The 24,248-nt window shown below is 50.6% G+C and overlaps 1 protein-coding gene and 1 pseudogene across 6 annotated transcripts in view; one reads left to right on the forward strand and one right to left on the reverse strand.

Annotated features, from left to right (window-relative positions):
* The first annotated feature begins 2,043 nt into the window (after nt 1-2,043).
* On the forward strand, nt 2,044-3,245 carry LOC120366874 (10 kDa heat shock protein, mitochondrial pseudogene; annotated as a pseudogene).
* An 18,868-nt stretch (nt 3,246-22,113) lies between these two features.
* ULK2 (unc-51 like autophagy activating kinase 2) overlaps nt 22,114-24,248 on the reverse strand; it is a 117,370-nt gene continuing 115,235 nt past the window's right edge. For all 6 annotated transcript variants that reach the window (XM_039476022.2, XM_074388276.1, XM_039476023.2 and 3 more), the window contains one exon: nt 22,114-24,248. In XM_039476022.2, the coding sequence (XP_039331956.1) occupies nt 24,190-24,248 (59 nt within the window). In that variant the 3' untranslated portion in view covers nt 22,114-24,189.

A 24,248-nucleotide genomic window follows, 5' to 3' on the forward strand; every position in this document is an offset into this window, starting at 1 on the left:
TGAAGGTCACTGCTCCCTGATCCTCCTGAATATGAGGAAGAACTGGTTCGATCCCCCAGCCAAGTGGCAGACATTGGTTTTGGTGGCCGCAGGGGGTGCCCCGTGTGACAGGCACAAGCCGAGCCTGCTGGTGGAGGAAGAAGTACCTTCGTTTTTTTTGCTTTTTTCCTTTTTGTGGAGAACAGGGTCTCACGACATTGTCCAGGCAGGTATCGAATTCCTGGGCTCAAGCTATCCTCCCACCTCTGCCTCCCTAAGAGCTGGGATTACGGGTGTGAGCCACAGCGCCAGCAGGAGGTAGCACCTTTGAAGATTCCACTGAACACCTGACCACAGCTAGCCAGGGGCCTGGCATCAGGGGATGCCACCTGAGCAAGCCATCCTGGATGGCCTGGCCTCCAACAACTCAAGGATAACATGGGCTTCAGGAGGGACCCTCTGGTCCCGCTGCCCCACACAGCCGCCCTTATGAGCTCCAAGTCCCTCTCCAAGCCTTTGCCAAACTCCCCAAACCCTCTGCTCTCCTCCTTTTCCCACCCCGATTCCCCACCTTCCTCATCTCCACCGTCCACCCAGGAGGCGTCTGCCACTGGTAACATGGCTGTAGGATCCCCCTTGGTGCGAGAGGTGGGCTCCCGGAAAGACCCTGGGAAGTCCCCCCAGGAGTCTGGCCTGGGGAACCCATTTATGCTGTTCCTCTGCCTGGCCATCCTGCAGGAACACCACGACCACATCCTGCTCAGTGGGCTGGATGACAATGAGACAATGAGCTGGCCACGTCCTTAGACAGCTTTGCGCAAAAACGCCACCTGGGCCGTGTCCTGCACTGTGCCGGGGCTCTCTCTGCTGATTACCTGCAGTCAGAGGTTTGGGACTCGGAGGAGGGGCTGAGGCTACAGCGCATCGTGATCAGGCCCACCATCAGCCACACCAGATCTCCATTCTGTGCCACGACGGCCAACACATGAGAACCCCCCTCCCTTCATGTCATCCCTAGACCTGTTGGAGCATAGAGCCCTTCCTCCCCAGGTCTAAGTGTGTGGGGCTGTGCTTCAACACTGCCCCCCAGAGGCCACGCCCTGTCCTGCTTCTGTTGTTTTGTTTTCAGACAGAGTTTTACGCTTGTTGCCCAGGTTGGAGTGCAATGGCATGATCTCGGCTCACTGCTACCTCCGCCTCCTGGGTTAAAGCGATTCTCCTGCCTCAGACTTCTGAGTAGCTGGGATTACAGGCGCCTACCACCACACCTGGTTAATTTTTAAAATATTTTTAGTAGAGATGGGGTTTCTCCATCTTGGTCAGGCTGGTCTCAAACTCCCAACCTCAGGTGATCTGCCCGCCTGGCCTCCCAAAGTGCTGGGATTACAGGCATGAGCCACTGTGCCCGGCCTGTTTCTGTTGTTTTAACAACTATACTTTACACACATGAAAAAAAACAAAAACAAAAAAAACAGCTCCGCCTATTAAATCAGATGCATTGGTTACTTTTTCTATCATTGCCTTTTATTGATTGGCCTGACAGCTGGGGATTGATTTCTCCCACTGTAACTGTGACTCCCACTTTATCAAGCTCTCCTTACAATTCTAGTCACTTTCGTTTCGTGTATTTAACCATCATTTTGTTTAGTCCATACAGGCCTATGACCTTTTTCCTTTATAAGTTTCGCTTTTCTCATCACGTGTCCTAAGCTGCAAGTCCGCCCGTCTGTGTCTTGCCCGTCCACACCCGGCCTGTGCCCAGCCCTTCTCGACTTTGCTGCCCCACCTGCCTCCCATCAATCCTGCATGTCGAGGGCTTTTTTTTTTTTTTTTTTTGAGACAGAGTCCCGCTCTGTCGCCCAGGCTGGAGTGCAATGACACAATCTCGGCTCACTGCAACCACTGACTCTCGGGTTTAGGCAATTCTCTTGCCCTCAGCCTCCCAAGTAGCAGGAATGACAGGTGACCGCCACAACGCCCAGCTAATTTTTTTTGTATTTTTAGTAGAGATGGGGTTTCTCCATGTTGGCCAGGTTGGTCTCGAACTCCTGACCTCAGGTGGTCTGGCTAGGGCTTGTTTTCAGGCAACATCCTGCCAGCCTCTCTCTGTATAATGATGGAAATGTTTGGGTTATCTTCTCCATCTGCCTCTGCAGTGAGCGGTTGACTTCATTCGGTTATTTCCGCTGTCTGCAGTGCTGTTTCTTCACTTCCCCTGGCTTGCCTGTAAGTTCCTTCCTGCCTTTCTATCAATGGGTCCTCCTGTCTCTGCTCTACGATCACTTGTGCGTTTCTCTATTTCCCACGTTTCCCTCGGTGGGCTGCCCTCCATTGCCAGGACCCGAGCTTCAGGCTCACCTCTGCTCCTCTGCCACCCCGGGCCCTGGCTGTGGCATTTGGGATAGGCACCCCTGGCCCTCCCCACCTCTGTGTCCCGGGGATTTTGCCCCCACTTAAAACTAAAAGTCCAGAGTCCTCTTGTACTTTAGTTTTACGCTATTATTTGGCCCAAGTGAAGCATGGATACAAAACGACTTTTTTCCCCAATCACCGCCAACCAAGGCGCGGCGGGAAATCTTACTTCTTTTCCATCTGTAAGACATCTCAGCACTTTTTTCCACATGTCTGGAGGGCGGTATCGCGGGTCTCTCCTTGCCACAGTGCACCAGAGCAGAGTACGAGGCTGAGGCTGAGGGAGTCATGGCAGGACAGGCGTTTAGAAAGTTTCTCCCACTCTTTGACCAAGTATTGGTTGAAAGGAGCGCTGCTGAAACTGCAACCAAAGGAGGCATTATGCCTCCAGAAAAATCTCAAGGAAAAGTATTGCAAGCAACAGTAGTCGCTGCTGGATGGGGTTCTAAAGGAAAGGGTGGAGAGATTCAACCAGTTAGCGTGAAAGCTGGAGATAAAGTTCTTCTCCCAGAATATGGAGGCACCAAAGTAGTTCTAGATGACAAGGATTATTTCCTATTTAGAGATGGTGACATTCTTGGAAAGTACATAGACTGAAATAAGTCACTATTGAAATGGCATCAACGTGAAGCTGCCCATTCCACTGAAGTTCTGAAATCTTTCATCATGTAAATAATTTCCATATCTCTCTTTTATTTATTTATTTATTTATTTATTTATTTATTTTATTTTTTTTTTTTTTGAGACGGAGTTTCGCTCTTGTTACCCAGGCTGGAGTGCAATGGCGCGATCTCGGCTCACCGCAACCTCCGCCTCCTGGGTTCAGGCAATTCTCCTGCCTCAGCCTCCCGAGTAGCTGGGATGACAGGCACGCGCCACCATGCCCAGCTAATTTTCAGTATTTTTAGTAGAGATGGGGTTTCACCATGTTGACCAGGATGGTCTCGATCTCTTGACCTGGTGATCCACCCGCCTCGGCCTCCCAAAGTGCTGGGATTACAGGCTTGAGCCACCGCGCCCGGCCATCTCTCTTTTATAATAAACTAATGATAACTGATGACATTTAGTGTCTCCAAAATGGTATCCTTGTACTGATATAAACATTTCCAAATAAAAATATATAAATAACAAAAAAAGACATCTCAGCAGCTCCCGTCCTTCCTGGTGGGTGTCCCATGGCAAACGCCAGGTCCAGCCGAATTTAGTAAACGGACTCTAGCGAATGCACTTCTGCCCAGCCTGAGTTGGGCCTGTGGCCCTGAGGAAGGGGGCGAGGGCTTCCTATCATGCCCACTCCGGGCACCCCGAGTCTCCCTTTCCCTCTGGAATATCGGCTGGCAGGAGAAAAATGGGCCAGAGCTAAGGCCTTCGGACCTAACTGGTGTTCCTGGGAGGTGCGGCTCTCAGCAGCCCTGCGGTGTTCGCCCACCACTGGGTTCCTGGAGAGGGAGGGAGATTTCTGCCGCCCCCATATCCTCTGCCAAGTACCTTCCATGGGGCTCCTCATCTCACCAGCAGGTCTCTGGCCATGGTCTCAGCAAGGTGGCCTGCCCAGCAAGCCTCCTGAGGTGCAGCTGGCTCGGAGGGAGCAAATGCATCCTCCGCATATAAAACGCAGTTATGGGTGCCCTGCTCAGCCTCTTTCTGCCCAGACTTCTCTGTCTCATTCTTCTTCTTATTATTATTATTATTATTTTTAGACAGAGTCTGGCTCTGTCGCCAGGTGCCAGGCTGGAGTGCAGTGGTGCTATCTCAGCTCACTGCAACCTCCGCCTCTTGGGTTCAAGCAATTCTCCTGTCTCAGCCCTGAGTAGCTGGGACTACAGGCATGCACCACCATGCCCAGCTAATTTTTGTATTTTTTAGTAGAGACGGGGTTTCACCATGTTGGCCAGGATGTTCTTGATCTCTTGACCTCGTGATCTGCCCGCCTCGGCCTCCCAAAGTGCTGGGATTACAGGCGTGAGCCACCCCGCCCGCCCTCTTTTCTCTTGATCAACCAGTTCAAATGACACAGAGGGTGGCTCAGCTAGTCCCTTGTACGAAAAGACATCCCACTGGCAAGGAAATGCCACCCCTTTCTTTGCAGACACCCCCATCTCCATCAGGGAGTCCCTTGGAGCCCCACAGCCAGCATGGAGTGGCGGGAGCACATCCATGTGTGAGGGAGGCTCCAGGGAAGGAAGGGAAAAGGTCCCACTTCTCTCCCCTTAGGCTCATGATTCCTTCAACCCTCACCAGCTCTCCAGTGCGATGCTTTCTGTTTACACGGCAGAGATGCTCAAAGACATGAAGAACTGGCTCTGCTCCCTCACCCTGGGGAGAGGTCTCCAAGGGGGAAAGGGCCCAGAGCACACGAAGGAAGCACAGAGGCCAAGATGATGGCATTTCAGGCCTTGGAACTCCTGGTTATGGGTGGAGAGCGGGTGAGTCCCCCTGTACCCCCAGACTGGAGCACGCTCTATTCCAGCTGTGTCCATCCACCCCATGATCACTGAGACAACCAAAGGGCCCCCAGACCCATCCAAAACCATCCACACAATTCACATGCAATGGAATATTATTCACCCTTAAAAAGGAAGAAGCGCCAGGCACTATGGCTCATGCCTCTCATCCCAGCTATTCAAAAGAATAAGGTGGAGGATCACTTAAGACCGGGAGCTCAAGACCAGCCTAGGCAACATAGTGAGACCCCATCTCTATAAAAAAGAAAATTGGCCAGGCATAGTGGCACATGCCACCAGGGTTGCTTGAACCCAGGAGTTTGAGGCTGCAGTGAGCTGTGATCGCACCACTGCACTCCAGTGGTGGGCAACAGAGCAAGACCCTAAAAAAAAGGAAGGAGGTTGAACTCAGTGGCTCACGCCTATAATCCCAGCACTTTGGGAGGCCGAAGCAGGCAGATCACCTGAGGTCAGGAGTTCAAGACCAGCCTGGCCAACATGGTGAAACCCCGTCTCTACTAAAAATACAAAATTAGCTGGGCGTGGTGACACATGCCTGTAATTCCAGCTCCTTGAGAGCTGGGGCAGGAGAATCACTTGAACCTGCGAGGAGGAGGTTGCGGTGAGCTGGGATTGTGCCACTGCACTCCAGCCTGGACAACAGAGCAAGACTCCATCTCAAAAAAAAAAAAAAAAAAAAAAAATAGGAAATCCCAACATGTGCTACAACATGGATGAATCTTGAGTGAAATACGCTGGTCACCAAAGGAGCAATCCTGTGTGATTCCACTTACATGAGGTACTTGAATAGTGAAATGTACAGACAGAAAGCAGAATGGTTACAATGGTGGTTGTCTGGAGCTGAGGCGAGGGGCATGGGGAGTGAGTGTTGAACGGGGACAGAGTTTCAGTGTGGGGAAGATGAAAGTGTCCTGGCCGGGCGCAGTGGCTCACGCCTGTAATCCCAGTACTTTGGGAGACCAAGGTGGCGAATCGCTTGAGGTCAGGAGTTCAAGACCAGCCTGATCAACATGGAGAAACCCCGTCTCTACTAAAAATACAAAATTAGCCAGGCGTAGTGGTGCATGCCTGTAATCCCAGCTACTCAGGAGGCTGATGCAAGAGAATCGCTTGAACCCGGGAGGCGGAGGTTGCAGTGAGCCAAGATCACGCCATTGCCCTCCAGCCTGGGCAACAAAAGCAAAACCCCATCTCAAAAAAAAAAAAAAGATGAGAGAGTCCTGGAGCTAGAAGATGGTGCGGTGCACAGCAGTGTGAGTGTACTTAATGCCACCGAACCGCATGCCTAAAATGGTACATTTAATGTTACATATATTTTACCACAATAAAAGGAAATGATTTTAACTCCATTCACATTGACCCAGTAATACAGCGAATCCAACAACAATTTACTGAGCTCTGCCAGGTGCAGGTGCTGGAGTTGTCATGGTGACAAAAGGGGACCACAGCTCACCCTGGGGGCTCCCGCCTGGCCGGAAGTGCAGAGGTGGCTATGAAAAGCCCTGCAGGGGCTCACAGGGGAGCTGGGAAGAGGACCAGAGTGGCACAGTGGGTGTGCCTCTGAGAGAAGCCACACCTGGAAGGGGCCTCCTGGGTCAGGGAAGTGGACCCAGCAGGTGTCCAGGTATAAACCAGCTCCAGCCTGGGAGGCTGGACTCTCCAAAAGACAAGCATGGAGGCAAGAGAGCCAGATTCAGGGCAGCAGTAACCTCGGGGCAGGGAGGAACACATTGGTTGGGGGTGCACAGAGGGTTTGAGATGGAATTTCACTCTTGTTGACCAGGCTGGAGTACAACAGTGCGATCTCGGCTCACCGCAACCTCCGCCTCTCGGGTTCCAGCGATTTTCCTGCCTCAGCCTCCCAAGTAGCTAGGATTACAGGTGCCTGCCACCATGCCTGGCTAATTTTGTATATTTTTGAGTAGAGACTGGGTTTCTCCATGTTGGTCAGGCTGGTCACAAACTCCCAACCTCAGGTGATCCACCCACCTCAGCCTCCCAAAGGGCTGAGATTACAGGCGTGAGCCACCACGCCTGGCCTATTAAATATATTTTATACATTTTCGTATGCCTGAAACATGTCATTTTTTAAAAAAGGAAAATTGCTGATTTCAAGATGTCTGGAAGAAGACATCCAAGTATCGGCATTTGCAGGCAGCTGTCACGGTGTACACTGGGTCAGAGCCCCAGAGTGAGTGTAGACATGGTCTACACTGAGAAGTGGGCCGGAGAGGGTGGCCGAGAGCTGCAAGAAGAAACAGAATCACAGGAGCAGAGGAGAGTTTCCTGAGGCCAGAGGGCAGCAGGCTTGAAGGCTGCTGTGCAGTCAAGTAAACCAAGCCCAGAGGGGCGGATGGATGCAGGCACCCGGGGGGGGGGGGGCTGTTGGCCAGCAGCTTCAGTGTTGTGAGCCCTCTAGAAAGTGACCAGACGGGTCTGAGGAAGGGAGTGGACGCCTAGTCAGGTGCTGGCAGCCTCGCAGCGGCATCACTTACGATCAGCATGGAAGTGCAGCGGCCTGCAGGCCCGACAGGACGGGATCCGTTAAATGAACGAAGGTGCAGCCACGTGACAAAAGCCTTGGGACCCTTGACAAGGACAGATGCACACAATGACTGAGACATCAGAAAAGCAGGTTTTAAAATACTGCATTTTCTGTGATTCCATTTTATAAAAGATTTTGTGAGCATGGGGGAAATTTCTGGGTAAGATGAACGGAAATGTGAATCCGGTCTCTGGGTTTATGGGGGGTTTGTTCTCTTGCTTATTTTATTTTATTTTACTTTTCTTTTGAGATGGAGTTTCGCGCTTGTTGCTCAGGCTGGAGTGCAATGTCGCAATCTTGGCTCACCGCAACCTCCACTTTTCAGGTTCAAGGGATTCTCCTGCCTCAGCCTCCCAAGTATCTGGGATTACAGTCATGCGCCACCATGCCTGGCTAATTTTTGTATTTTTAGTTTCTCCATGTTGGTCAAGCTGGTCTCGAACTCCCAACCTCAGGTGATCTGCCCATCTCGGCCTCCCAAAGTGCTGGGATTACAGGTGTGAACCCGGCCTTATTTTTATTTTAAAAGGCTTCTGCAAGGAATTAAAGTTCTAGAAATGTGAAAAGGAGGAAGGGGAGGGGCGCCTGCGGTAAGGAGGAAGAGCAGGTTGGCAGAGGCCTCTTCCATGGGTCGGGGGGGTTGGTGTCTCTGGGCTCCCTTCTGTCCACTTGGAACATTGAGAGAGAAGTGGCCCCAAAGCAGAAGGACGCCAAGCACATCATTCAAGGCCCCAAATAGTTCCTGGGCTCCTGTTCTGTGCCCAGCCCTAGCAGAGAAAACCCAGAGCCAGTTCTCAGCGAGCTTCCAGCGGAGTGGGAGAAGCCTAAAGACAGGGAACTGGGCAAGGGGCCCCCAAGCTCCACAGAGGGCTGGAGAAGTCAAACGTCAAGCCCGGAGCTGTGGGGGGCCAGGAAGCTTTGAGGGGTGGGGATGTGGAGGGGGCTCTGGGTGCTGGGCAGCCGGGTGTCTCAAGGGAAGAGCAGGCACAAAGCCGAGGCCTGACCAGGTCTGTTCACGGAGCCCTGAGAGAGTGTGGGGGGCGGGGGGCGGAGCTGGGTGGCCCTGAGTGCAGGGTGGCGGTGCTTGGACTCTGTTCCCCGCGGCAGTAGGGAGCACAGAGTAAAGTTCAGGTGGACTGGTGTTAATTGACCTCTCCTGCAAATGACAAGCACAAAGAGAAGGCGCTGGCCTGCGGGGAGGAGCCATGCCCCCTGCTTCTGTGCAGGTGTAGGAGCGAGCTCGGGGCCTGGGGCCCGGCGTGAGGGTGTGTCCGTCTCCCTTCCTCCCCCTCTGCCCTCCCCACCCTCTGCTTGTCTCTGCACATCTGCCTCATTCCTCCTGCCTGCTGGAGGAGAATCAGGAAGGAGACAGGGAGTGTCCATGGGCTCCCATGCCTGGGCTCAGTGAGCGCAGGCCACAGACTCACACCCACACACCCACAGCCCTGGCCCCCAGGCCTGCTTGCCACCAAAAACGAGCATCTCAACATGTGGCCTGATGATGCCTTCCTCCCTGCTTCCCATCATTGCCAGATTTCCCTGCACCCCGCTCCTTGGCTGCCCTGCCCTCCACCCCACCTCTCAGTCCTGCTGGGCCCTCTGGAAAGCACAGTCCTCCTCCTCCCTGCCTGAACCCCAAATCTGTTTGCCCAAAGGACCAGGACGGCTTCCCTGTGGCCCTCCTTCCCACGGGCACTGCCTTCCTCCAGGCCCCTCATGCTTCAAGACCTGGGGTGGAGTGGGCTCCTGCAACACCCCCCACCCACCCCTGCATCCAGGCCGCAGGGCAGTGCTCTTCTCACAAATCCCAGCTCACACAGTGGCCCGAGGCCCCTCCTCTCTCCCTCTCCCTCCAGGAAGCCGGCCGTGCCCGGCTCGCCCGCCCCTGCAGTGCTCAGCCCCAGGCCGTCGGCTTCTGATCTCATCCGCACAGACCTTTCCTTCCACGTGCCTCCACTCGCACTGTCAAGGACCCACTGTGAGTGACGAGCTTGATGCTGACAGCCCCGGTCATGAGAAAGGTGCTCTCGTAACTGATGGTGCCTGTCTGCGACCAGCAGGACCAGAGCTGGAACTAGAGACAAACGCTGGCAAACAAGGGCCCTCTTTTTCCAGGTATACCTATTTTTTTTTTTTTTTCATTTCATTTGTAGTAAAAATACATAAAATAAATTCACCATTTTAACCATTTTCAAGCGGAGAGCTCAGCGGTGTTAGGCCCATTCCCATGGTGTGCAGCCACCACCTCCATCCGTCTCCAGGGACTTTTCCATCTTCCCCAAACTGAAACCCAGTGTCCATTAAACAAACCCCGCAGAGCCTCTGGAAACCACCCTTCTCCTCCCTCTGTGAATCTGACTCAGTGCCTCATGTAAGTGGAATCATACACAGTGTGTCCCTCTGCGTCCGGCTTATTTCACTCAGCAACACCCTCGAGGCACATCCCACTTTGTGGCTCATCAGGATTTCCTTCCTTTTTAAGCTGAATAACAGGCACCGTCTGTCTACGCCTCATCCTGCTCATCCACGCATCAGCCCGTGGACACTTCGGTGGCTTTCTTTCGGCTGCTGCAAATCACGCTACAACCAACCTGGGGGCAGGAATACTTCCTCCAGACGCTCTTTCGCTTCTTTTGGGTGTATAATCAGAAGCATCATTGCTGGATCGTGTGGCCACCCATGTGTCACTTTCTGAGGGACTGCCAGACCGCCCTCCACAGCGGCTGCGCCATTTTCCATTCCCACCGCAATGCACAGGGGTTCCAACTTCTCCACGTCCTCACAACACTCATTTTCATGGAGGTAATTTAATCACCACAGTGAGTCGGCAGGTCTCAGGATTTGCTGTCAGAAAAACAACTCTCTTCTTTCCTCCCTGCTGGCCTCTGGAGCTAATTCTTCCTTGGGACGAGAGCTGGGGCAAGTCCATGATGTCCCCAGTCCCTCTCTGATCATGAATAACAACAGGATTTGAGTCAGTTTAGAAAAGAATGCCTGTTGGGGCCGGGCGCGGTGGCTCACACCTGAAACCACAGCACTTTGGGAGGCTGAGGCGGGTGGATCACCTGAGGTCAGGAGTTTTGAAACCAGCTGGCCAACATGGTGAAACCCCATTTCTATTAAAAATATAAGAAAATTAGCTGGGCATGGTGGCACACGCCTGTAGTCCGAGCTGCTCAGGAAGCTGAGGCAGGAGAATCACTTAAACACGGGAGGTGGAGGTTGCAGTGAGCCGAGACTGTGCCCATGCACCGAAGCCTGGGTGACAGGAGTGAGACTCCGTCTCAAAAAAAAAAAAAAAAGCCCTTTGGGGTAATCCCCGGAGCCTCTTCCGGGTGCCTCACCCAGCGGGCCGCTGCAGCTGCAGGTGCCGTGGGTGGGCAGGAGGCCCTGCAGGCTTCTCAGCTCCCCACCTTGCGCCTCCTCCTCGGCCTCGGTGAGCCCTGGCTCCACCAAGATCACAGACAGAAGGCAGGCAAAGGAACCAGGACCAAAAGCTTTCCTGCCTGCACAAGTCTCAGATGGTTTTCTCTGAGGTCCGAGGCTTGCTCGCTCGCACATCAGCTTTCGACAGCCTCCCACACCCTCTTGTCCCCAAGACCACTTCCCCGGTCTCCCTTTGATGGAGGAGACACCATCTCTGCAGATGGCTCGTGTTCCTCGGCTGCCCTTGGCCTCTCACAGACACCCCGCAGCTTCCTACCAAGGCCCCTTACCCCAAGCCCTGGAGCAGCCACATTGGGCAGGACCCCCAGCTCTCCCCGACAGGTCCCCTGCCCACACCGTCCCCTCGGCACTGCCGCACATCCTCTGATCTACAAAGTGAGAGCAGCTGGCCAGAAGTAAACTCTTGGCCATTTGATTTTTCAGGCAGCAGACACCCACTTAGCATGTCCCCTAAGCTTCAGAAGATACATAGAGAAGCTCTCCCAAAGGTGCCAGCAAAGAGGGGTGCTAGCAGCCTCAGCCCTCCGTCGGAGAGAGACACTCGAGGCAGCCTCACGTAGCACTCCTCGAAAGCAGGGCCAGGGAGGGAGAGCCAGGGCACCAGCAAAACTGAGTCAGGTCCTGGCTGTTTCCCGGGGTGCCTGAGCAGTGGTCTGGCTGGTCTCCCTGGCAGCGGTGCACACGGAGGACTCAGCACTGCTCTCTGCTGCTGGCAGGTTGGGCTTTAGCAAAATCAGCCTGCTGGGCCCACGGAGAGCCTGCAGCCCCATCGCCACGGCAGGCTTATCATGGGCTCACGGTGCAAGCGCCAGGGTGGCCAAGGACAGAGGCTGGCAGACCTTCACTGGACAAATCCCGTCCACCTGGTTTGTCCTGTGCGCCCTCTGGTGGGGGTGACACAGAATACAGTACTGTCTGCTCACGGCCTGGGTTATCACCAGTCTCTTCAGATCTCCTCTGCTCCAGTTTTCCGGTCTTGCTTCTCCCAAGCCCCAGATCAATCAGCAAACAGTGCACCACTGCCCACGTGCCTATGTCTGTTTCCCCCAACCTCTCCTCTCTACACAAAGGCTATGCCAGGCACACTGCTGGAAGCACTGCCCCCCTTGCAGACAGGGTCTCTTAGCATGTGATCCAGCTTCACCAATCCAACAGGCTGACACCGGACGTGGGGACCCCAGGGGTTTTCTCTCTGACAGCAGTAGTGGTTGCCACAAGATCAAATTCCCCGAGAGGCAGCGGACACAGCGCCAGCAATGCAGTGACGTCCTCTGCCTACTCCACTTCTGCAGCTTCGTTTCTGATCTTTTTCCCCGAGTTCTCCAGCCCTCCCCCAAAATTTTACAAATAGCCTATAAAAATATAATGAGTTATTTTCTGCTTAAATCAGAGTTGTTCCTACGTTCCCGTTTGCGGTAAGCTACACGAATGGCCGTAGGAACTCCTCCCATGCTGGCGAGCACACGGCTTTACAACGTGTCTCTGCCACAAACCCCACCTCCGGATTCTAGACTTGGCCATGGGGTTTGCTTCTGGCCATGGGACATTAGCAACTATTAGGCACACAGAGACATGTAGGGCGCTGGTGCTGTGTCCTGGGACCTGCTCTCTCACTGCCACGGGATACCATCACGTAAACAAGGCTGAGCTGGCTGCCAGAGGGTGGCAGGCAGGAGGCTGTCAACTTCGATGCCCAAGCTTAACATCGTGCAAGTCTGCAAACCCAAGGGAAGCGGTCTTAGACCGCTGAGCACCAGCCATGTTGACTCAGACCAGAACCGCCTAAGTGGCCCAAAAGCATGATGAGAAATAATACATGTTTAGTATTTTAAGCCATGAAGTTTTGGAGTGGTTTGTCATACAGCAAAAATTAACTCATACACTTTCTAGCAACTGAGAACACTGATAGATCCTCACATCCTATGAATCTCCAAGGCATTTTAGCTCCTACTCGCCTGTTAAAACCATTCATCATTCTCATGTAAGTTTCATCTGGTCTCCCTGCATCCATTTGTGCCCCTCTAATCTTTTCTGCAACCTGCCAATCTGATGAGTCCACATCCCCTGCTTAAAAATGGAGGCAAGGCCAGGTACAGCGATTCACACCTGTAACTCCAGCACTTTGGGAGGCCGAGGCAGATGGATCACTTGAGGTCAGGAATTGAAGACCAGCCCGGCCAACATGGTAAAACCCCATCTCTACTAAAAATGCAAAAAAAATTAGCCGGGCATGGTGGTGCATGCCTGTAATCCCAGCTACTGGGGAAGCTGAGGCAGGAGAATCGCTTGAACCCAGGAGGCAAAGGTTGCAGTGAGCTGAGATCCTGCCACTGCACTCCAGCCTGGGCCACTGAGCCAGACTCTGTCTCAAAAAAAAAAAAAAAAAAAAAGAGGCTGCAAGCTCCTCAACATCCCTCTCCCCCTCCCTCTTCCCACCCAGACTCTGACCTGCAGCCACACAGTGACTGTGCTGACAGCCTGTGTTCTGTCATGGGTTGAAGTCCCAGACTTGCTCACATGGACACAGACATGCTTACAGCTGCACCTAAGCAGATCTCTCTGCTTCATTTACACCTGGAGATGGACTGTGAGAACATGAGCTCTGCAGGAAGCCTGCCTGAGTTAGAATCGTGGCTCAGGCACCCACCACCTATGAGAAATTAAGCAAGTACCTTCCGTTTCCTCATGGGCAGAATGTGGGTTCACATAAAATGCTTAGAACTGGCCGGGTGCGGTGGCTCAAACCTGTAATCCCAGCACTTTGGGAGGCCGAGGCGGGTGGATCACGAGGTCAAGAGATCAAGACCATCCTGGTCAACATGGTGAAACCCCGTCTCTACCAAAAATACAAAAAAATTAGCTGGGCATGGTGTCGTGTGCCTGTAATCCCAGCTACTCAGGAGGCTGAGGCAGGAGAATTGCCTGAACCCAGGAGGCGGAGGTTGCGGTGAGCCGAGATCGCGCCATTGCACTCCAGCCTGGGTAACAAGAGCAAAACTCTGTCTCAAAAAAAAAAAAAAAATGCTTAGAACTGTGAGTGGCACAGGGCAGACATGCCGTGTTTGTGAGCCATGATTATTATTTTCCACAAACATCAAACAGATGTTGAGGACCTACTACCCCCAGGTACTGTCCTAGGAGCTAGGGACACAATGAGACAGTACAGTTTCTGGCTGTAGAAAGCTGACGTTTTAGTGAGCTGATAAGAATAATAAACAAATAAAAATACACACAAGCCTGTAATCCCAGCACTTTGGGAGGCCGAGGCGGGCGGATCATGAGGTCAAGAGATCGAGATCATCCTGGCCAACATGGTGAAACCCCGTCTCTAATGAAAATACAAAAATTAGCTGGGCGTAGTGGCGTGCGCCTGTAGTCCCAGCTACTTGGGAGGCTGAGGCAGAAGAATTGCTTGAACCCGGGAGGCGGAGGTTGCAGTGAGCTGAGATTGTGCCACTGCACTCCAGCCTAGCGCCTGGAGACAAAATGAGACTCTGTCTCAAAAAAAAAAAAAAAAAAACACAAGATGATTTCTGAAAGTGATGACTGCTCTGCAGAAAGCAAACCTGCTGGCCTTGCACATGCAGGCCCCTCCCTCACAACCCGCCCCTCTCTGCCAGCTTCATGCTCCCTCCTGTCCTGACCTCCTTGGCTGGTCCGGTTCTCCTACCACAAGTCCGAGTAACAATATCACTCACCTCTCTTCTGTGGCATTACTCACAACTGTCATGTGGTTTTTGTTTTTTTAAATGGAACAAGAGTAGTCCTATTGCAGGAGTCACGTGTCTTTATCAATGTCCTGTCTACAGTGTGTGCCCCAGGAGGGCAGGCCACACCCTCGTGTTCTCTGCTGTGTCCTAGCGCAGCACCAACTCACAGCAGGTGCCGCACAAACAGCTTCGAGGGCATGAATGCCGATTTAAGCCAAACATCACAATTTCTCGTAATGTGTCCATTTGTCTGGCATAGGAAACAAGCAGGGGAGGGAACTCCTACCCTAGACCCTATGCCACACCACAGCCCTGTAGCCTTCTCCTAGCAGCAGGCCATTTTTTTTTTTTTTTTTTTTTTTTTTTTTGAGACGGAGTTTCGCTCTTGTTACCCAGGCTGGAGTGCAGCGGCCCAATCTCAGCTTAATGCAACCTCTGCCTCCCGGGTTCAAGCGATTCTCCTGCCTCAGCCTCCCGAGTAGCTGGGGTTACAGGCACACGCCACCACGCCCAGCTGATTTTTGTATTTTTAGTAGAGATGAGGTTTCACCATGTTGGCCAGGCTGGTCTCAAACTCCTGACCTCAGGTGATCCACCCGCCTCAGCCTCCCACAGTGCTGGGATTACAGGCGTGAGCCACCGAGCCCAGCCAGGCTTCTAAGCCTCAGGCCTTCACCTCTAAATCCAGTACTGAGCAAACTTGGAATTCTTTTCTTCTATGTATCCATCGGCCCGAGGCCTTACCTTTCTTACCTACTAAAGCCCATCTAGAGCAGTCCTCCACATGGGGGCACCCTCGGCCTGCCAAGAAGAGGCAGGCCCCAGGAGGGACACGCGGCGAGGGCGGCCCTTCCCTTCCGGGGACGGCCCTGAGTTCTGCAGGTCCAAGTCTCCTTCGGGGCAAGCTCGCTCCCCAGCCTCCTCTCAAGGCAAGGGTGGATCTGACCAGCTCCAAGAGAGGATGAAGGAATATTTGGGGCAAGATAGTAGAGTTTCCTTGGGGAAAGGGGACTTGAGGACTCACCTCACTGCTTCCTATAAAAAGGGAGATGGGGCGGGGCGCGGTGGCTCAAGCCTGTAATCCCAGCACTTTGGGAGGCCGAGGCGGGTGGATCACAAGGTCGAGAGATCGAGACCAACCTGGTCAACATGGTGAAACCCCGTCTCTACTAAAAATACAAAAAATTAGCTGGGCATGGTGGCCCATGCCTGTAATCCCAGCTACTTAGGAGGCTGAGGCAGGAGAATTGCCTGAACCCAGGAGGCGGAGGTTGCGGTGAGCCGAGATCGCGCCATTGCACTCCAGCCTGGGTAACAAGAGCGAAACTCCGTCTCAAAAAAAAAAAAAAAAAAAAAGGGAGATGGGCTTCCAGGGAGCTGGGGGTCCCCATCATCCAGTGACAACAGGGCACCAAGGGAGCAGCTCCCATATTGTCTCTGCTTGTGTCTTTTCTGAGGTTTTCCTCAGACTCTCAAAGGGGTCCCTGATGGCAACCTCCTGGGAAGAAGTCACCCCCTGTCCCTTCTCCCTTCCCCATGCAAGACACTATCTTCTCAGGGAGCAGCAAGAGAAGCCTCACTGCCTGGGGGTGGGCGCCCTCTGTCAGTTGAGGGCAGGACCCTGGTCTGGCTCAGCCCACGGGGCACCACCGGGAATGGGGCTGGTTATGGAGACAGATGGGGCTGGACAGATGTGTGGGGCCTGACCTAAGCCCCTTTTCCATGGGCAGAGAAGGCACTGAGGTGGGGACATGAGTCCCAGGGGCGGGGCCTGACAGTGCATGGCTGTGGGGGTCCAGAGGCACATGACCTGGAAAGAGATCATTTCAATTCAGACAGGCAAGGGCTAGAATATACATTTGGTATTTTAAAAACATAGAGGACAGACGTAAAATCCTTTTAGAGGATCGGCCCCATGGTTCTTTATCAGCTCCACAGCAAGGAACCAGAACTTGGTTTTGCAAAAATCACTATGCCCATGTAGCCCTGCTGAGAGACAGGGCAACGGCCCGAGGTCCGGCTCCCTGCAACTGTCAAGGAATGGATGCTAATGTTAGCACTTCACAACTCCAGGCAGCTGTTTCTAGGAACAGGTAGGGTGAGCCTTGCTTTGCTTACAGCCACCATTTATTGAGCACGTGCTAAACGCCAGGCACTATGCAAAGAGGATTTTCCCCATACACACAGGATTAGAAGGTAATAGTCCTTTTATCTTACCTAAAGGATGGAAAAATTGAGGATGGGAAGGTGATCTGTCCAAATAACACACAGCAAGATTAAAAGTAAAACACCGCGGCCAGGCGTGGTGGCTCATGCCTGTAATCCAAGCACTTTGGAGGCCAAGGCGGGCGGAACACCTGAGGTCAGGAGTTCAAAACCAGCCTGACCAACATGGTGAAACCCCGTCTTTAAAAAAAAATAAAAATAATAAACACCTCATTTCTCAAAGAAGCAGAAAAACAAAACTATTCTCCAAAAATGTTCCAAAGCTGCCAATGGAGACAAATTTGCATGCCCTAAACTAACAGTAACAGTTTATTAAATTCTGTTTAAAGCCGGACGCAGTGGCTTATAATTGTAATCCCAGCACTTTGGGAGGCCAAGGCAGGCGGATCACCTGAGGTCAGGAGTTCAAGACCAGCCTGGCCAATATGGCAAAACCTCATCTCTACCAAAAATACAAAAATTAGCTGGGCGTGGTGGTACAAGGCCTGTAATCCCAGCTACTGGGGAAGCTGAGGCCGGAGAATTGCTTGAACCCGTGACGCGGAGGTTGCAGTGAGTCAAGATTGAGCCACTGTACTTCAGCCTGGGTGACAGACTCTGTCTCAAAAAAAAAAAAAAAAAGAGAGAGAGAGAAAAGAAAGTTCCAGAAATAGAGAATTCCTAAGTTTTAGTTGCACATCATTCTGAGCAGTGTGATGTAGTCTCCTGCGATCCCACCTGGGACACAAATCATTCCCTTTGTCTGGCATGACCATGTCACATATGTGATCCACGCCATACTATGTGATTGTCTAGGGGAAAAACAGCATGCATATATGCTTTGGCACTTTCCAAGATTTCAGACATCCACTGGGGGGTCTTGGAGTATAACCTCATGAAAATAAAAGAACAAAATGAAAAATTCCAGAAAAAACAATCCTAAGTTTTAAGTCGCACTTAAGTTTAAGGTGGGACTCCTGCAGTTGTGACAGAGACCATATGGTCGTCGAAACCTAAAATATTTGTATTTTTCTGTACAGAAAAAGCTTGCCAACCCCCTGGTCCACACAACTGGTATCTTGGACTATCCTGCCCCAGACTCCCTCTGTAACAACCCGTATAATGTTTCTATGACCACGTAAAAGGAAACTGTGACCTTAACCAATAAGCTACTTATTTTCCACAAGTTACTTTTGTAATAAACATCCTGTTTCTGAAACAGAGCTGTTTTCACGTCTGTTTTGAATACGACACACTGCTGGCTCCTTTGTTATTAACAATATATTCTTGAGATCAGCTTTTCTATGAAATGTTATTTTAGCACACCTTCCGTGGAAAGGAGGGTTTACGTCTCCAAAATACAGACGTGACAGAGGAAGCAGCATGTGACCGCCCCACAAGGAGAAACTATAGAACAGGGTCCGAGGCCTTTCAGCCTCGCTCTGCCCGCCCTGCTGCGGGACACACCAGCCTCAGGCAGGAACGGACATGTACACTTTCCATGGCATTTAACTCTCACAGGAAACCCGAGAAGCATGTTCTGTTTCTATCTCTGCTTTACAGACAAGAACCGGGAAGCCCAAGGAGCTAGGTGTCTCACCCAGGCCAGTGTCAATGTACACAGGAGGCAAGTCCGGGCATGTGGCAAGGCCCCACAGGACACCAGGGCCTCTCAAACTCACTACCTTACAGGCCCCCTCTGCTGCTCACCATTGGTGGGTGGGGCTGTCAGGAGCAAAAGGAATTTCCGGATTTTCTCCTAACATTTTCCCCCACTTTAACCTCGCTTCACCTGTTGAAGTTACTGCAAATCTTTCCCAGTCTTTAGTTTTCCTATACTTAAAAGACCTTGTTTGTTAAAAATTACATAATTAGGCTGGGCACAATAGCTCATGCCTGTAATTCCAGCACTTTGGGAGGCCGAGGTGGGCAGATCACCTGAGGCAAGAAGTTTGAGATCAGCGTCGCCAACACGGTGAAACCCTGTCTCTACTAAAAACACAGATGAACTTAGCCAGGCGTGGTGGTGCACACCTGTAATCCCAGTTACTTGGGAGGTGTAGGTGGGAAAATACCTTGAAGTCTCTGAAGTCCTTTTTCCTGGGAGTTTCAGGGTGGCCTCTGAAATCCACTGCTCTTGAGCTCCAACTCCAGGCCCCATGGGGTTGCAACCAAGCCGCTCCACCTCACCTGTTTCTCGAAATTTTGCTGCCTTCCACTAGGCAGAATACGGGTCCAGCAGGAGACACTGGAGCACCAAACGGCAAAAGCTCTTCCTTCCTTCCCTTCTTCCTGTACATCAGAAAGAATGCATTAGAAAGACAAGGAGCGAGCCTCTGGGCTTTCTTTCTAAGAGTGAGACAGTGTGGGGCTCCCGTGGGGAGCTGGGTCCTCCTGCCTCCAGTCCTCCATGCCTGGCCTCCTGCTCCCACCGTGATCCAGCTGTGGGGTTTTTCCTTGGGGAAACCAAGTTTGCTTTTTTGTTTTGTAAAAGGAGGCAAGTAAGGGTTGGTATGAAGATCTAATGAATTAACAATGATTCGACTGACACGAACATTCCACTTAAACAGCCGAATTGACTTAAAAGGGCAACACAGATGTCTGAGGCCGGCCTGCCTGGGGGGCAAGCTGGAGGTATCAACTTCTATGCAAGAACTGCATCCTTTCAGAAGCTCCAGCCGGAGTGCACGTGGTTCAACAGAGCCTGGAAGGCAGGCCTTGCGCCCGCCTTGGAACAAATTGTTCTCCACCCCCTCCCAAAACAAAACAAAAGCAGTGAAGAGCCAGTGATGGCCACTACAACAGCTACGGCATTGCTGAGCCCTTCCATGTGCCAGATGCTGGGCAAAAAAAATTATGTTCGTTAACTTATTTCTCACAACTCTGAGACAGGCACTCTTCCCCCACTGACAGATACGGAGGAGGCGTACGACTTGCCAGAGAACACAACTGCACATGGTGGAGCTGGAGTCTGAAACCAAGTGGACCACTAAGCTACTCTGCCAAATTAGTTGCAGAAACCCCGAAAGAGGTATAGAACACAGTTTCCAATAAACAAGAGCTCAAGTGGGCACTTCCTAATGATAGAAGCTAACTGTTCAAGAGCACGACTATCCTGGGACAGGAGGTCCTGCTGCAGAGCTCAGGGAGGCCTGCCCTGCGCAGAGAGCATGTGCAGACCTAAGGAGAGCCTCTAGGCCTAAGGACAGCCACGCTCTGTGAAAAAGAGAAACCTACAGATTGATTCCAGCTGTTCAGAGCACCAGGCACGGCTTCACTCGGGACCACATGTGTCCTGGGGCTCCACAGGGCTGGGCCCTGGCTCTGCGGCCGTCTCTGCACAGCCTCTGCTGGGCCACTCTGTGCGAGGTCACACTGGCAGCAGGATCTCAGCCTCTGCTCCTCTCCCTAGTAGAGTCTGATCCCTGAATTCACTTTGATCTGTTACCAGTTCGGCTTCATCTCTTGCACAAAGGCTGTGATTTCTCAGGCGAGTTGTCAGTTTTCCTGTTTGCAGTGTTTCTCTAGGTGGGCTGCTTCTGCTGTGGTTTTCTCTGATGCAGGTTTCCTCTGATGCGTCATCTTGACTTCTCCCCCAGAAAAGAATTCTCATGGGGCTTTGCTAAATATAAGACTTCAGAGGGACCCAAGAGCTTGCTTGGCTCGGCTGCAGATTCTAGGGTCCAGGACCCAGAAGAAAGTGGTCTGAGGCTGTCTAGAAATAGGCACAGATGCTTTCAGGATGCACGTAACCATACCAAGTTCGCTGAGCAATAGCTACTCCCTGCCATGCAATCCTTGAGAAATACTGATCAACCTTGCTTTATTCCAGAAAGAATTTAAGGACTGCTTGTGGAAACTACAAGCAGGGAGCATAGTTAAAAGTGTGAAGTCCTCCAAAGCCTGTGCTAACCACTAGTATCAACAAAAGGATTTTGGCTGGGCGTGGTGGCTCACGCCTGTAATCCCAGCTACTAAGGAGAGTGAGGCAGGAGAATCACTTGAACCACAGAGGCGAAGGTTGCAGTGAGTCATGATCCACCATTGCACTCCAGCCTGGGCAAGAGTGAGACTCCGTCTCAAAAACAAACAAAAAATAACGATTTATTTTATTTTTATTTATTTATTTTTTGAGACAGAGTTTCACTCTCATTGCCCATGCTGGAGTTCAATGACGTGATCTCAGCTCACAGCAACCTCCACCTCCCGGGTTCAAGTGATTCTCCTGCCTCAGCCTCATGAGTAGCTGGGATTACAGGCATGCACCACCATGCCAGGCTAATTTTTTGTATTTTTAGTAGAGATGGGGTTTCTCCATGTTGGTCATGCTGGTCTTGAACTCCCAACCTCAGGTGATTTGCCTGCCTCGGCCTCCCAAAGTGCTGGGATTACAGATGTGACCCACCACGCCTGGCCAAATAATAAGGATTTTTCAGATATCTGAGTTCAGGCCCTCATGTCCACTGTGTCCAACTCAACTTCTCATTACTGTGAAGACCAAGGCATCCTGGCCCTAAAAATCCCCTCAAGCTCCTAGATGGGACTCTAGTGAGGACAGAACTGCTGCTCTGGTAATTCTTCTTGGTGGAGACAAGGGAACATGGGACTTTGGGCAGTAAGTTACTTATCGGTCTCCACTGGAGGTTGTTTCTCAACTAAAGTTATCAAAATCGGGTGTTACAATTTTTAAACTTGATATTCCCAGACAAGTGCCAGGAGAGAAGCTGTTGCAAATGGCTAGCTGAGTGGAGAGAAGAAAGTCTCAGCAGAGCAGAGAGCTGGAGGGAGGGATGGATGCCATCCTTCTTAGGACTGAAGCAGTCACAAGACGGCTGCACAGAGCACCCCTGGCATGCAGAAGGGATGTGGGTACTCACTCTAAGATGCATGGGTTTGAGGTACCTACTCCAGGCCTCATGTCCACTGTGTCCAACTCAACTTCCTCCTTATTACTGTGGAGACTGAGGCAGCCCGACCCTAACAGTCCCCTCCACCCCGGCTTCTAGTCCCCACTCCAGCGAGGGAGAACTGTCACTCTGCTTACTTCACTCAGTGGAAGGAGGGGACAGGGACTATAGGAAACTATCCAGAGCACAGGCCTCCAGGTCCAGTGGAGCATACAGTTAAAGCAAACCCTTACAGTAGGAACAGCCAGTCAGCAACTTTCCAGGTTATGGCTTGAATACAGGTGTCAACCCATCAACGTGTGAACTGGTATATTTCTACTCTAAGAAACACGATATGAAATTTAAAAATACTCAGGGAAACATAAAGCATTTATTATTGCTATACTCAAGGCAAAATCTCTTACAATTAGCCTTGATAACGGAAGTATAACCAGAACCATTACTCATGAGTTTACAGTTTATTCTTTTCTGCTGTTGAGATTTCACTCTTTCACACACACCGTCTACCCCAAGACCTTTATTACACAAGAACAAGAAGAATTAACTTGAAAGTCACAAAGCACGGCTTGAATGCATGCTTGGTTCCTGACTTTAGGCCAATCGCTTCCCCTCTCTGAACCCGTTTCAACTTGCGTTAAAAAAGAAATGGGGGAGGGAGAGGAAAGGACAGAATAAACCTACATGAGTTAACACAGGTGATAACTGAGAGAACATGAAATTTCACCGTGAACAAAAAATATTATACTCAAAAACGTATCACTAATAACAATTAGGGCTGGGGAGGCAGAACAGTCTATGTTCCCGGAAGCCTGCGTGACAGTCGCCGAAATCTAAATCCTGGGGCAGGACAAAGGATATTCATGGCCGAGTCTCTAAACTCACTAACGAAGTATCTGGCTCAACAAGCCACTTAATATGTACCCAACTACGCCCTAGAAACACTTTGTCAGTTTTATTTGACCTTAATATACATTTGTACAGGCAATAATAAAAAGGCTATTACACAACAATTCAGTGAGTTTTACCTAGTTTCAAGAATAATGCATGCAGTTACAAATGAGAGGTAGAAACACTGTATTAAAGACCTAAAATACAAACGTCATATAAATAAATGTTCAAATTAACTACTGGAATTTCATACAGATAAATAAGGTAAAAATTACATTACTTTGTCAAAGTAAAGGAAAACCATGTTTGTTTTTATCAGTACATTAAAATTAGATTAATGCCAAAGAGTTCTGTGCAATTTGTCAAAGAGTTCAGATTATTTTACGTAAAGGGACTAAAATAAAAGGATTAAAATTGGTGAATGGTTTATTCAAGTATTCAAGCAGGTAAGTAAAAGAAACCAAATAATACACAAGGCAGGAACCATTCCTGGAGGGATATTAAGTTAACTGCCTCATTCTCCATGACTAACTATTTGGTCAACTGTCAGGATTAACATGAAAAATACACATTAGGCTGAAGAGAGCTGCCCCTTTTCCTAGGAGAAAACGAACTTCATTTTCCACTCACTTCATGTAGGAACGCCATACCACTAACAACCCGTTAGGTCGCCAACTTTGTTTTGGCCCTAGTCAAATTCTCAAGAGTATCTCTTGATCCATGATTTTTCTAATACTGCCCAAATAAACCTAGCTTTTAACAAACCTAAGGTCACAGGCATCAATGTACATTCTGCATGCACAATAAAAAATGGAACCATGAGCTAATAACCAGCAACTCAAAACATTACTGAGAAAATCTGTAGGTGTAGATGAAGAAAAAAAAAATTGCAAAGGTTCACATGAATACAAGTTTAACCGCTTAAAAGTTCACTGGAGATTACATGTGAATTCTGGAAAGGGTGTATGTATACAATCAAGTAAAGTATTTTAAACAAGTCCATTGTGCCTCAGTTAAATTACAAAATCCAATACATAGTTGTTTTAATAAATTAGTGCAATATGAAAGATTTTGGAAGATTAACACACGTCCATGTTAAAGCCAATTGAAGATTTCAAAATTTCTTCCAAGATCCATGTTTCCCTTCTTCTTCAGCTCTTTCTTCCTGAGCCGTTTAAAGATGCACGCTCAGATCACTCCATATAACAAACTGCCTGGATGAGGGGTGAATACTTTTACCTTGATACCTCAGCAAACACATGGAATTTCACACACTGCTCTGATGAACTGAGTGAGGAGCACTCACTTTGCTTCACTTTTAATTATCTTTAAGAATAACTGTACCAATTATCCTAGTTCTAAGGTACATTTATTCAACGAGTCCAAACTGGGAGCCCAACACTCTTGCTTCTACAGAGAAAAAGGGAAAGGGTGACTTCTCTGATAAGGCAGATTTCCTACAAATATGTAGTTTTGGGATTGTTTTTCCTTTTTGAACTCACTGCTTGTTCTTTGGTAGTCACCAGTGAAGAAGCTACAGTTTCCTGGGGATGGGGTGACAGAACCCAAGCTGTAATCCCAAAGGCATCACCTCATGTTCCCACCACCGGTCCACGGGGTGCACCTGCTGCTCACACGGTTGCGGTGCTATGGCAGAGAGCCGACAGTCTTCTCTCAATACTACATTTAT

This window comes from Saimiri boliviensis, chromosome 17, assembly GCF_048565385.1.
Source record: "Saimiri boliviensis isolate mSaiBol1 chromosome 17, mSaiBol1.pri, whole genome shotgun sequence".
NCBI lineage: Eukaryota > Metazoa > Chordata > Mammalia > Primates > Cebidae > Saimiri > Saimiri boliviensis.